This window comes from Dreissena polymorpha, chromosome 2, assembly GCF_020536995.1.
Source record: "Dreissena polymorpha isolate Duluth1 chromosome 2, UMN_Dpol_1.0, whole genome shotgun sequence".
In the NCBI taxonomy this organism is placed as follows: Eukaryota; Metazoa; Mollusca; class Bivalvia; order Myida; family Dreissenidae; genus Dreissena; species Dreissena polymorpha.
In genome coordinates, this window is record NC_068356.1 from 107,029,997 (window position 1) to 107,045,385 (window position 15,389).

Consider the following 15,389-nt stretch of genomic DNA (forward strand, 5'->3'; position numbering starts at 1 on the left):
AGTATCATTTTAAACGAAAATTCTTTAAAGTTTATTAACCCGTGAATCGAAGAGTTAATTCCCTTTGATTTCCGGTGTTTTTCTCAATAAATACGCGAAGCAGAATTTAACAGTTTAAAAAACCCGTAACGGATATCGAGTGCGCGAATTTTCTCGCACACATGCTGCAGATGTGCGCGATCTTTGAAAAAATAGCGCGAATCGCGCAATCGCGCGGTCTAGAATGAACACTGGTGATTAATTTTATTTGTGTAATGAAGAAAAATATGAACCTTTCCTTTTATTGTATTTTAACAATCATACAAAAGACACAACACAAAACTCATAGTTCCAAAGTCCATTGTAAAAAACTGAAATAAAAGTTGGACTTCCAGATATTATGACTTGGACTTCTAAAATTTAAGTCATGGAAGTAAGGACTGCCAACTTTTAAAAGCTAGTGGAAGCGCTGCCTTTATCTCAGTTAGGGACCTGCGTCCCCAGACCCCCGGGCCTAATTTTCCGGATTTTAGATTTGGGACAATTTACACCCCTGAAAATATAATCATATAATGTTTCTGCTGACTTCTCTTTAATGTCAGTCATGAGTTAAAACACTTCTATCTAAAAATTGACTCGAGGCCAACCCCTGCCAATATTTGATCTCTTTGTTAAACTTGTGAAACTCATGTGCCATCTATCAAAATGAGTTGACAAAGTTTAAATGGGCCTTTTTTGTCACTAAATGTAAATTATAAAAATAAGTTTGTTTCCCCATCCGAGTCTACAAAATGTGCACTACCACGTTTGCAAACACAAGTTAAAATAAACTCGGAAGACTACAATTTCGGGGATGTTCACCTGCATGGCAAACACTAAAATTTGGCCATATTAACATTTTTACCTTTACAAAATAAATGCTTCAACTATTCTGTTCTCACATCACTTTTAGCTCACCTGAGCATGAAGTGCTCACAGGGTAGCTATTGTGATCACCATTTTTGAATCCAGGGTCAAGTAGAGTCAAAAACAAGATCATCAGGTCAAGTCTTTAACCAGTGTTTTTTCACCATATTGGCCATGTCCCTTTAGGTTGGGAAAAATCGTGGCATTTTGACTAAAATTGTGACATTCGTTGTGTTGTTGTTTGCTAACAAATACTTCAAAATTGATAGTACAAGTGTATTATATTTATTAAGGTTCAATTTATAGAGCTGGATTGGAGATGAACTTAATGTTGGGAGAATTTGTATTTTTTATGAGAAATCCTCAAAAGGGAATTTTTAGTTCCCATTGGGAATTTTTTTTTTTTATCCCCCACCAAATTTGCAGGGATATAGAATTGGCCTTGTCTGTCCGTTTGTCATTCAGTCAGTCTGTCCGTCTGTCACTAAACTTTTCATGGCTAGTATATCTCAGAAACTATAAAAAATATCATCATGGAACTTCATGGGTGTATAGATATTAATTAGGAGAAGTGCCATGGACATGAATCATAACCCTACACTTTCTGAAATAAGAGTTATTGCCCTTCGGTGTTTTTGTATGATGTAACTTTTTAGGGCGATATCTAAGATACCATACAAGACTTCAACATGACACTTCATGGGTATATTGATATAAGTGAGGAGAATTGCCATGCACAAGAACCATAACCCTTTCACTTTCTTAAATGAAAGTTATTGCCCTTTGTTGTTTTTATGTTGTGTATCTTCTATGCGCTATAAATCAGATTATGCTACACAATTTCAATATGAAACTGCATATGTGTACAGATATCAATGAGGAGAATTGCAAAGCATAAAAACAATTACCCTACACTCAAATATTTTTTTAGGATTATACCAAATATAAAGGGTTAGTTTTATACCCATCCAAAAACAAATTTTATTTGGCGGGGATATCAATTCAATGATTACTGGGGCCGAATATCGGCCCTGATTTTGAATGAAAGCTAACACCCAACAATGGTGTCTTAATTTTGACATTTAAATAAAGACATCGGCAATTCAAGTCACACAATGATTACAATTGAAATTACTTTGAGCTAAATGGGCTTGAAGTTAAAAAGGGTTTCAAATAGCTTACACAGTCAGCAAAATGCATCAAAACGGCCACTCAATCTTTTGAATACTTGTATCCTATTTTTGAAGATTGTTTCAACTTACTGAAAGAGATTTAAAATTGTCTTGAGATGTTATCAATATAAACATGACAATTATATATTCATGTAATAATCAAATTTTATATATCTTTTATAGAGTTCGAGGTATATAATTTGTCGGATCCTAAATTAATAGTTATTGAGTTCTCAATGATGTAATAAATTAAAATTCATAAATTCATTTTGTTTCCACACACATGAAATATATTAGAACCACAACTTAAATTAGCTGTAATTGCCATTTTGGAAATTATTAATTTGGCGGCAGTTTTCCTCCATGGACTTTCACCTTCAAGTTGGAATAATACTACACATTTTATGTGTGTTTTGATTGTGACGTTTGTAATATTATGGGTTAAAAATAATTGTATTTGTTAAATGCATCAGAAATAAATGCATCAGAAATGCTTCCAGAAGAATTCTGTTGCAAAAAGTGATTAATTATTGTGGACGAACATAACTTTTTAACTTGTTGATGGACAGTTCAATGGAAACGTGCATTTGTCCACTTTCTAGTCGGGTATTTGGGCATATGAATTCCACACCCATGTGCACCATTTATTGCAAGCAGAAAGCAGTTATGTATTATGTGCATCTAATTCTTTCTTGTAGTTGACAGTAAGGATAGATGGTTTCTATCTGATTTAGGTGGTAAAAAAGTGCGGAATATGTTATGGTAATTTAACATTCACAAGATGAGGACTCATCAAGATCTTTGGAAAAGTAATTGATGGTTAATAAAGAATAAATGCCTCTTTTAATGTGATATCAAGAATAAGTAACTTGATACTGGTGATGTTGGTCATACAAGTTCTACGATTATTTTTCAGAGAATGGATTGGAACGGTTCTATACCTGCCTATTCTACACGCAGCAGTTCTGACACGGACAACCATGACATTCGGCTGGACCTCAGCCTCAGAGAGGGCACTCTGTACATCCCCAAGTCAGACGGAGGCAGGACACTCATCAGACGTCGCAAGGGATCTACGCGGACATTGTCGTCCAAGAAGCGGTCATCGTCGCGGAGAAAACGTGAGCTTGATCAGCTGGAAGACGGCCAAGATAACCACTTGCTTCCGAGTCTGCGCTTCCTGAAAAGAAACAAAAGAAAGACATTAAGAGGTCTGTCTAAGTACTTCAATATAAACTACCACATTTTGTGGAGTATAAAACACATTTATTTTTAGACAAAAAATGACCCATCTAAAAGTCTGGTTTGTCTTATATATGCAAACAATCAAAACAGTAAGTCAGAATTGAATAATGTGCAAGTTAAAACAATTATCGATAATTTGTTTTGCTGTTTTCATAAAGTATTTTTATTCTACACTTAAATTCATTACACACTACTATATGATCAGTAATGGAGTTCTTGTACAGAATTTCAATTTTTTTAAATCAGTGCGTCCTAAAAAATATCAAAGTTTATGAGTAGCTCTATGTCATGTATAAAAATAATTAAAAAGCAATGATAATTATAGGGCGACTAGACCCATAATATGTGTTTCTTTACGTTGATGGCTTCGGAAAGTGATTTTTAGCCAAAGTCCCACGATCAAATCATCAAGCTTATGTGGATATGCATTAGTAGAAAAAAGTTGTTTTAACCTTGCAAGTAATAATTTATATATTCCCAGAATGGGACGAATAGTTTGTATGTGTGCGATGACCATGTCAACGAATAGTGAACAGCATGGTTTTTTAGTGAATTGATAGATAAGTTAGTCATATTAAAATAATAATTAGAAACAAAGCTTCACACAAATACATTAAACTACCCATAATTATTATCATACATGCTTGCAATTAGCTTTATCCAGTTATAGTGGTATTATTTATCTTGCTGGAAGCAATTGATTTTAACACATTTTTAGTTTGGCTGTTTTCGGAGAAAACCCGAAATATTGTTATAGCTAGCTCGTCGTCCGGCGTCCGGTGTCCACTGTCTGCTGTCTGCGGTCCGCATCGTGCTAAAACCTTGACATTTTTCTCTAAAATCAAAGTGCTTCCACATACAACTTTGAAACTTCATATGTAGATGCACTTTGATGAGTTCTACAAGCCACACCCATTTTTGGGTCACTAGGTCAAAGGTCAAGGTCACTGTGACCTTCTTAAAAAATTAATATATATTTTGACAATCTTTCATTCATTCAAAACTGCACCCACAGCCAAGCGTTGGCACCCGTTATGCGGTGCTCTTGTTTTATAATAAAGCCATCTTGCTACTTTTGTTTTGCAAATTTATTGCTAGATTAATATACATGTACAGTAATTTTTTTTATCCATGATGCTATTAAATGTATTAGAAGTAATGGTAGTTACATTAAGCAACTCTGCACAAAACATTTACCTCAGTTAATTTACATTTCTGTTAGAGACCCAAAAATAATTGTGTTTACATGACATGTCCAAAAAAGTAGTGTTTGAAAAGATTGTATAAAATATGTTTATGGTTATCAGACAGGAAGTTTGACCTTTATGAGGAGCAGTGCCAAAACCAGGAGGTCAGTACTGCGTTGGCTAGGCAGACCAGCCTTGGAGGGGAGCAGGCGGACGGGTATGTGACCCCCAAACCTCCCTCCCGCAGTCTGTCCACACTCAAACGAATGTCTAAGTTGGGGGAGTGGAGCAAGCCAAAAGTAAGTGTTTGTAGAGCGCTGGATGTAAACATCACCTCCAAATTTAGGACCAATGTGTTTTGTGTGAAAGATGGTTTCACCGGAGGGGACTTATGGTTTTCGCTCTGTGAGTCTGTCTGTCACACTTTTCTGGATCCTGCGATAACTTTAAAACTTCTTCATATTTTTTCATGATACTTGAAACATGAATAGATGGCAATATGGACATTATGCACATCATTTCATTTTGTTCCTACGTCAAAAATTATGGTTGCTATGGCAACAAATAGATTAGAAATACTGCTGAAAATAGTGGTTTTCTAGATCCTGCGATAACTTTAAAAGTTCTTCATATTTTTTCATGAAACTTTAAACATGGATAGATGGCAATATGGACATTATGCACGTCATTTCTTTTTGTTCCTACGTCAAAAATTATGGTTGTTATGGAAACAAATATATAAAAAAATTGACAATGGTGGACTTTCTGACAATGGTGGAGCCAGTAGGGGACATATATTGCTTGGCAAAAGTCTTGTTTACTGAGGAAAGAACATCTGTATCAATTTCTCACTATTTGGACTATCTTTTTAGAGATGAGTTCTTGTTAGCACAATGTGCTCATGGTGAGCTTTTGTGATTGCCTTTTGTCTGTTGTGAGTTGTACGTCGTGAAGGGTCAACATTTGACTTGTTAAAACTCTAGAGGCCACATTTATGAAATTTGGTCAGAAGATTTATGCCAATGAATGAATGATATCTTGGATGAGTTTAAACATGGTTCCGGTTGGTTGAAAAACATGTTTGCCAGGGGGCAGGGCTGTTTTCCTTATATTGCTATAGTAAAACCTTGTTAACACTCTTGAAGTCACATTTTAAGTCATATCTTTATGAAACTTGGTCAGTTCATTTGTTCTAATTATATCTGGACTGAGTTTGGAAATGCTTCCGGTTCTTTCAATAACATGGCCACCTAGGAGGGGGGACATTTTTCATTTTATGGCTATAGTAAAACTTTGTTAAAACTATAGGAGTCTCATTTATTGTCCATTTTTTATGAAACTTGGTCAGAACATTGAAAATTAGTTATGATTTGTTGAAAAACATGGCTGCCAGGGGGTGCGGCAGTTTTTGTTTTATGGCTATGGTAAAACCTTATCAACACTCTAGAATCCACATTTATTGTCCAATCTTCTTGAAATATAGTCAGAACATGTGTCCCAATGATATCTTGGATGAGTTTGAAAATGGTTTCAGTTGGTTGAAAAACATGCCTGCTAGGGGGCCGGGCAGTTTTTGTTAAATGGCTATAGTAACAACCTTGTTACTACTCTAGAATTCACATTTCAATCCAATCTTCATGAAACTATCTCAGAACAATTGTTCTAATATTATTAACCAGGTTTTCCGAAGGAAAAAACTGGTTATTAGATTGGCGAATGCGGGCGGGCTGGCGGGCTGGCTGGCTGGCTGGCGGGCTGGCGGAATAAGCTTGTCCGGGCCATAACTATGTCGTTCATTGTCAGATTTTAAAATCATTTGGCACATTTGTTCACCATCATTGGACGGTGTGTCGCGCGAAATAATTACGTCGATATCTCCAAGGTCAAGGTCACACTTTGAGTTCAAAGGTCAAAAATGGCCATAAATGAGCTTGTCCGAGCCATAACTATGTCGTTCATCGTCAGATTTTAAAATTATTTGGCACATTTGTTCACCATCATTGGACGGTGTGTCGCGCGAAATAATTACGTCGATATCTCCAAGGTCAAGGTCACACTTCGAGTTCAAAGGTCAAAAATGGCCATAAATGAGCTTGTCCTGGCCATAGCTATGTCATTCATTGTGAGATTTTAAAATCATTTGGCACATTTGTTCACCATCATGGGACGGTGTGTCCCACGAAAGAACCACGTCAATATCTCCAATGTCAAGGTCGCCACGACTAAAAATAGATTTAAAAAAAAAAAAAAAACTTACAAAGGGGGTTAATTTTTTTTGGTCATTTCAAAAGTTCAGTTTGAGTTTTCTCCCTTTATCAGATTTTTTTTTCACAATGAAAACCTGGTTTTGTGACAATTTTGTCCCTTGTCTTGTATTAGTTTGATTTTTTTTCCAGTGTGTTAAAAAAGATGGCCACCATTGGGCAGGGCATTTTCCATATATATTTATAGTAAAACCTCGTTAACACTCTTAAAGTCACATCTTTTTGTCAAATGTTCATGAAACTTGGTCAGAACATTTGTTATCTGAGGGATATTGTTTTGGCGTTGTCCGTCTGTCCGTCCGTCAGGAGCCATATATTGGAAGTGCTTAGGTGGATTTCAATGAAACTTGGTATGAGTATATATATGGATAAGAGGATGATGCCCGCCAAACGGCATTGTTCACCATCTGTTAATAACGGAGTTATGGCCCTTTGTATCTTGAAAAAATGCTTTTTAATATAAGCTTAGAGCTTTATCTCCATTAACACCTGAGCCAGAGCCATGAAACTTGCCATAGCTGTTCTCAATCATCTGGGGGTGCTTCACATTCAACACCCATAATCCTAAGGGCTAAGGTCAAGGTCACACATTGAGGTCAAAGTTCAAAAATGTGATGAATTATTCATTATTTAGTCATTCCTTTACTATGCATTAAGGGATTCTGTAATAACTGTCCACAATTGTTCTCCATTATCTAGCTGAGTGTCAAATATAAAATTTAGGTTGCTAGGGTGGTGGTCAAAGTCACACACAAAGGTCAAAATCACACATTTTCATTATTAAAATATGCCTTATTTGGTAAGGATTCTACCATACTAAACTGAATTCTCAAAATGTCCTGATGTAATTGTTCTCAATTATCAGGCACAACCCTTCACTTATACCTTTTCTTTTAGTTCTACACCAATCCATACACAAAATTTATTTGGCAGGGGATATCAATTCAACAAATTTGCATGTTCTAATTATATCTGGGCTGAGTTCGAAAATGGTTCCATACCATCGAAAAACATGGCCATTTTATTGGCAAATTGTCATAAAACTTGGTCACAACATTTGTCCCATTGAAATTTGAGATTGAAACTGGGTCATGTGAGCTAAAAAAACTAGGTCATTAGGTCAAATAAAAAACAAAACAACATGTTAATACTCTAGAAGTCATATTTTTGGTCAAATCCTCGTGAATCTGCTCACACTTTTAAAAAATAGTCTTGTTCCTTTGGGTCTAATAACCTAATATGTTAATAAAAAGTACAAATAAATTCAGTAAAAGTTGTGCTGTATTATGCATTTTTTTCCTCTTTAGAAAAGAGAGCTGTTAAAAAGGCGAAGTCGGGAGTTTTTTTCCAATTTTGCTGTTTGGTTGACATCTTTCAAGGTCATTGAAGGTAGGCTATGCTTGAAAGACTTTTACTATGTCTTGCTAACCATTTGTTACTTTACAACGTACATGTACTGATCACTCAATATATAGGTTGAGGTATAGAATTGTTTATGTATGTACAATTTGATTTATGATATAGATTGGATGCTGGTATTTTTAAATGTGCATGTGTTACCAATCATTTTTCATTTATATATATATTTGACTTGATATTGTCATATGAATCTACGTGTCTCTTTCCATTGAAACTGGCATTTGTATGATAACGTGTCTTTTTCCATTAAAACTGGCATTTAAGAGGTGCATTATTTTCAGTTTTACACAATGTATGTCTTGATTTTAATAAATACTGTCACATACAGAACCACCAAGCATTTTTATCTCACCGGAGGACAATGTGCTCATGGTTAGCTTTTGTGATCCCCTTTTGTCTGGCGTGCGGCTTACGGCGTCAATATTTGCCTTGTTAACACCCTGTAGAAGCCATATTCATTGTCCGATCGTCATTAACCTTTGTCAGAAGATTTGTCCCAATGATATTATGGATGAGTTAAGAAATGTGTCCATTTGTTTGAAAAACATGACTTCAAGGGGGCAGGACATTTTTCCTTATATGGCTATAGTAAAACCTTGTTAACACTCTATATAGAGGCCTTATTGGTTGTCTGATCTTCATGAAACTTGGTTAAAACATTTGTCCCAATGATATCTTGGATGAGTTTGAAAATGCTTCTGGTTTGTCAAAAAACATGGCCACCAGGGGCCAGAGCATTTTTCCGTATACTGCTTTAGTAAAACCTTGTTAATACTCTAGAAGCCACATTTATTGTCGGATCTTCATGAAACTTGGTGAAAAGATTTTCCCAATTATATCTTGAATTAGATTAAAAAATGGCTCCGGTTGGCTTAAAATATGGGTGTCAGGGGGCAGACATTTTTCCTAATATGGCTAAAGAAAAACCTTGTTAACACTATAGAAGGCACATTTATTATCATATATTTGATGAGTTTTAAAATTATTCGAGTTGGTTGAAAAACATGGCCGCCAGGGGGAGAGGCATTTTTCCTTATATGGCTATCGTAAAACCTTGTTAATACTCTAGAAACCACATTTATTGTTGGATCTTTATGAAATTTGGTGAGAAGATTTTCCCAATTATATATTGAATTAGATTGAAAATGGCTCAAATTGGTTGAACAACATGGCTGCCAGGGGGCAGTCATTTTTCCATTTTTCCTTATATTGTATAATCTTGATGAAACTTGCTCTGAACATTTGTTCTAATGAAATCTGGGATAAGTTCAAAAATGTTTCCGGTTTGTTGAAAAACATGGCCGCAAGGGTGTGGGGCATTTTAGACAAGTTACATTTATTGTTCAATCTTCATGAAACTTGATCAAAACATTTGTTCTGATGATATCTATGGCTGTACAGAACAGGTAAGTTCCTTTATATTTCAGGTGAGCAACTATGGTCCTTTCAGGCCCTCTTGTTTATTTTTAACTCCTGACATAATTTGGTCTAAGTTAATCAGGTTAGTTTTGGTAAGCTAAGATGCACCATATTATTAACAACAACACAGACATTATTTTTTACTTTCATGTAAAACTAATTGTGAGTGTTTCCACGTTTTTATGACATATACATGTTTTAACAAACACATAAATATTTGATTATTTAAAAATTTAGGTTTTTCATACAATAAATAACAAAATCAACAACAAAATAAGAATTAATTACATGCTGTCTATATATAATAGAAACAAATAATTGTGACATAAATTTCAGACAGGAAAATTCATTCTAAAACAGCCTATGCTTAAGTAATGTGCTAAAAACCAATAAGATATGATAAACTTACTGGACTCAGAAAAGAATACTTTTATAACTAACACAGACACCAACAAAAAGATTGAATAAGGAAAATATGAGAGTAAAGATACTTAATTCAATTATAAATAAAAAATCAAGAAGCAACAGATTAAAAACCATGGGTACTGGTAGTGTAAGTTTACACCTTTGACGGAATGACTTATCAAGTATTCAATCTGTTCACAAAATATTTCACCAACTTTATTTCTGTATTTGTATTCATAGCAAGAATTGAAGATAACACAGTGTTTTTTTTTGTTCAAATGGGACCTAAAACTTCCCAATTAAAGATTACAAAAATATATATAAAAATAGATCTCAACATTTTTAGTTAAACTCCAATCAACCTCTATTAGTTAAACCTATGTAAATGTATTCAAATCACTTTTGTTCTCAATTTTTAAGTATTTGTTAGCAAAAAGACAGCATTAATCATTTCCCAATATCAGCCAAAAGGACCGGCTTTTTCCAATTCAAAGGGACCTGGTCTCATTCCCAAATTGGTGTAACATTATAACCAGTACAATTACGTATGAATACTTAGTACGTAATTACTTTTAAGGTATGCCATACACCTAAACAAATTTCAAATGTTACTATTTGAAACCAATTCTGATTTGCGTCCATGTTTATTTCACAACATTTTTTTAGATGTAAATGGGAAATCTGTTTACCAGTATCTGAAATATGAGAACCTTTAGACATATTATTTTATATGTTAACACCCAAAGTTTCTCACGATGAAACTTGACTCAACATACAATTTAATGTAGCCACTAAGCCTTAAGATATCTAAAAGGTGATACAATAATCTTCAGGTAAAAATATCTTTTCATTATTGATTTATGATAACAAGTAATTTTGTATATAATATATAATGTACTGCTTAAAGTACATTGAAATTCTGCATATTAAAAAACATACATCCTTTTTCATAACCCAGTATCAATTTGGAAATGAATGGAATGATTAAGCATGTCACATAAATAACTAATTCATTTGAAACTTACTGTGGTAAGAAGATGATAGCAAGTGCAAATGTTTAAATAACTCATAACAGGTTAATAAGTAAAGTAAATGTGTATTCATGCTGTTTTTGTATATCTATCTATATATATATGTTGATGACATTATATGATTAGCTATCATAATAAATTGACATTCTAATAAATAAAGTTGTAGTGTTATTTTATTGTCCCCTACCGGTTTCACCGGAGGGGACTTATGGTATTTCGTTCTGTGTGTCCGTCTGTCCGTCAGTCTGTCACACTTTTCTGGATCCTGCGATAACTTTGAAAGTTCTTCATATTTTTTCATGAAACTTGAAACATGGACAGATGGCAATATGGACATTATGCACGTCATTTCATTTTGTTCCTACGTCAAAAATTGTGGTAGCTATGGCAACCCCCAAAAAAAAAATTCTGAAAAATGTGGAATTTCTGACAATGGTGGAGCCGGTAGGGGACCATATTGCTTGACAATAGCCTTGTTTCATTTGTTATTCTCACATTAGTTATTAGAAGTTTTTAAAGAAATAATTGAAGGTATTTATTAAAAATATACGAAAACACACTAAAGCAAATCTTTACTCACATAAAAAAGCATACTATGTATTAAGCCATTTATTTAAAAACTCATTTAATATATGGGTTAAAATATACATTCAATTTTGTTACAAGACATATTAAGTGGATATGCACCAAGTATTCAGATTTTACATTCGGGCCTTATCTTTAGGTTTTCTTTCAGCACCCCGCTTATATTAAAAACATAATTATATATATATTTACATTTTCTCATAAACATTTATAATAGGTTCAATGTTGATTCAAGTTATAACTATTAAACAAATGGAAAACAAGTCTCCTATACATTTGGGAACTAACAGATTAACAATTTCATGTATCCAGCTATACTTTCACACCATCTTACATACAATTTGGCACATAATTAATAAAAAACAATATTTATTTTTGGAACTGTGGTTACAGAGTTTATAAATAGATTTACTTTCATTTTTTCGGCGTAGCTGTTTAACGTCACTTTTGACCTTAGGTGAACAGTAAAATTCATATAAAAATTCCCGCCAGTAGTTCCCAAATGATTACATCCGAATTGTACATTAGCTAATAATACAAAAATCACTGTAAACATTGGATGCATATCATTGGATAAGAAATTATCAAATATGAATATATTGTAAATAACATGTAAATTACAATAAATTAACAACTGTCACAATACAAAAACATCTTTTAAACATTACATTGAAACGTTTTTCCTTAGTTTACGGAGCAGTACAGCATTAATCACATGTCTCGACAATTAAAAGAAGCTATTGTTTACATGCCGTAGCGGTCACACTAAACACTAGAAAACAGGCTAGATTACACTTTACCGGTACGCAGTTGTTTACCACTATGGACAAAGCTGGGGTTTGGGGGCGGTAGCCCCCGATAATAAGGAAATATATAGGTGTTGGAAATATATCTGTCTTTGATTTATTCTAATTCATATTTGCGTTTATTAGTGTAAATATGTTTTTTTTGTAGTTTGTTTTTCATTTTTATACGCCGGTTTAAAAAAACCGGACGTATTATAGTTTTAACTTGGCGGGCGGGCGGTGTCCACAGCAGTTTCCGCTCTCTACTTCAAATAGTTTTCATCCGATCTTCACCAAACTTGGTCAGAAGTTTTGTCTAGACAATATCTAGGTCAAGTTCGAATATGGGTTATGCCGGGTCAAAAACTACCATAATAACTCTATGTTTTCGAACTCTTAAAAATAATTATTTATTTTCGTGTCCGAAACTTAGATACAAAAAAATATTCACAAAATACAGGTGTCCAAAAACTTAGATTAAAAAATTAAAGTGTCCGAAAATAGCGTCAACTGTATCAACGACTACCGGTTATAGCAAGCGCTTCTTAAATACCATGCCATGTAGTATAAATTACAGTTAAATATGTTTGCATTGCGTTTTAAATAATTTTAAATGCTTAATTTATTTGACAGACAATTACCAACGAGTTCAAAGATGAGCATGTTATGTACCGATACTTGCTAGTATGAACCTGTTATTAACGCAATAAAAAGAGCAAACTATGAATTCCTTGTTTGTTCATTTCCGATAGTTGTTGTCTAACACCTTCCATTGTTCTTCTTAAAACTTGCAATAGGGTGCATCACACTTTGAATCGTTTAGTATTTGTCTCAGTTATTTTACTGAGAAAGGGTAGTACAATTGCGGTAGATAATTGAACTGTTAATTGGCACTACCCTGGTAATTGTCACAACGCTTACCGGTATGCTATCGGGCGAAACCATTGTTTATTACCGGTTTACAAGATTATTTACCCAATGAAGCAAATGTAATGGTCCGTTGCCCTCAGGAATGCAGGCACTTGCCATGTTTTATGGTGTTAATCTGGTTGTAAAACCCCATGATCGAAGTGTAATTAGATATCGAAAACAGAAATTTGGTAAAATAGCGCTGTAAATATACTGTCCGAAAACTTAGAGACATTACTTATGGATGAAAACTCGTGTGTCCGAAAATTAAGAGTCACGAAAAATAATTATTTTTGCTAAAAAAAGGGGTGTCCGAAAACATAGAGTAATTACGGTAGGTCATAGGGTCACTTAGTGCATTTCAAGCATTTAGCATGGTTTCCGCTTTCTAATTGAAGTAGTTTTTATCTGATCTTCACCAAACTTGGTCAGAAGTTGTATCTGGACAATATCTAGGTCAAGTTCGAATATGGGTCATGTCGGGTCAAAAACTAGGTCACGGGGTCACTTAGTGCATTTCAAGCATTTAGCATGGTGTCTGCTCTGTAATAGAAGTAGTTTTCATCCGATAATCACCATACTTGGTCAGAAGTTGTATCTAGACAATATCTAGGTCAAGTGCGAATATGGGTCATGCAGGGTCAAAAACTAGGTCACAGGGTCACTTAGTGCATTTCAAGCATTTAGCATGGTGTCCGCTCTCTAATTGAAGTAGTTTTCATCCAATTTTCACAAAATTAGGTCAGAAGTTGTGTTTAGACAGTATCTAGGTCAAGTTCAAATATGGGTCATGCCGGGTCAAAATCTAGATCACGAGGTCACTTTTCAAGCATTGCATTTCAAGCATTTAGCATGGTGTCCGCTCTCTAATTGAAGTAGTTTTCATCTGATCTTCACCAAATTTGGTCAGAAGTTGTGATATGTAGGGCAAGTTCAAATTTGGGTCATGGTTAAGTTATCAAGTTTTCCAAAACCTTCAAACGGGCGTAGCTTGTGACAGTTTGGCACTCTTGTTAATATTAAGTTATGTCTTTCTGCAAAAAATTCATATCACTTTGCTGCTTGCAATATTGAGTCTTTTATGTTTACATTCTACTAACATCTTTACACATTATAACACATTATCTTTTATTTCATTCATTATATAATGTTCATAATATTTCAGTGGCGAATATGTTTTCTTTTCCTATTGAAGCAAATGTATTACTCATTCAATTATGAAGACCTAGTCATAACAATACTTATTGACAATAAAACATACAATTTCACCTCTTCTTGTTCGTCATTTCTTATTTGTTAATACAGTAATATATATTATCTTATTATCACTCACTACCTTCATTAAAATACATGGTCGCTTCATTCCGTCTCCTTTCACTGGTCGCAAACATTACAACATGAACGCCGTATATCTTTTTAAAGATATTTCTTTTTATCCCCACGCTTTTTGAAAAGCATGGGGACATTGTGGTTATCTCCTCTGTCCGTCTGTCTGTCCGTCTGTCTGTCCTGGCCACTATCTACTCCTACACTATAAGCACTAGAACCTTGAAACTAACACACATGGTAGCTATGAGCATATGTGCGACCCTGCACTATTTGGAATTTTGTTCTGACCCCTGGGTCAAAAGTTATGGGGGTTGGGACGGGGACGGGTCAGAGATTTTCACTCATTTTTTAGGTTATTTTACTATAATTTCTTCATTTCTACACCGATTGCCTTCAAATTGATACCGAACCTCTCTTATGACAATACGGTCAATCTCAACTATGCATGGCCCCATTACCAACCCTGGGGCACCCCGCCCTCATAGGCCACGCCCACCCGAAATTGCCTTTTACTATAATTTCTTCATCTCTGAACCGATTCACTTCAAATTGATACTGAACCTCTCTTATGACAATACGGTTAATCTCAACTATGCATGGCCCCATTACCAACCCTGGGGTGCCCCGCCCACATAGGCCACGCCCACCCGAAATTGCCTTTTACTATAATTTCTTCATCTCTACACCTATTCACTTCAAATTGATACTGAACCTCTTTTATGACAATACAGTCAATCTCAACTATGCATGGCCC

General features: G+C 34.6%; 1 protein-coding gene across 3 annotated transcripts in view; it reads left to right on the forward strand.

Moving 5' to 3' along the window:
* Positions 1 to 15,389, forward strand: part of LOC127868404 (transmembrane channel-like protein 7) — a 98,698-nt gene that overhangs the window by 11,294 nt on the left and 72,015 nt on the right. For 2 of the 3 annotated variants that reach the window (XM_052410166.1, XM_052410168.1), the window contains exons 2-4: positions 2,974 to 3,268; positions 4,610 to 4,788; positions 8,061 to 8,142. In XM_052410166.1, coding sequence (XP_052266126.1) covers positions 2,977 to 3,268; positions 4,610 to 4,788; positions 8,061 to 8,142 — 553 coding nt within the window. In that variant the 5' untranslated portion in view covers positions 2,974 to 2,976. Of the gene's footprint in view, positions 1 to 2,966; positions 3,269 to 4,609; positions 4,789 to 8,060; positions 8,143 to 15,389 lie in introns of all 3 variants that reach the window. The other variant, XM_052410167.1, reaches the window with a different exon arrangement.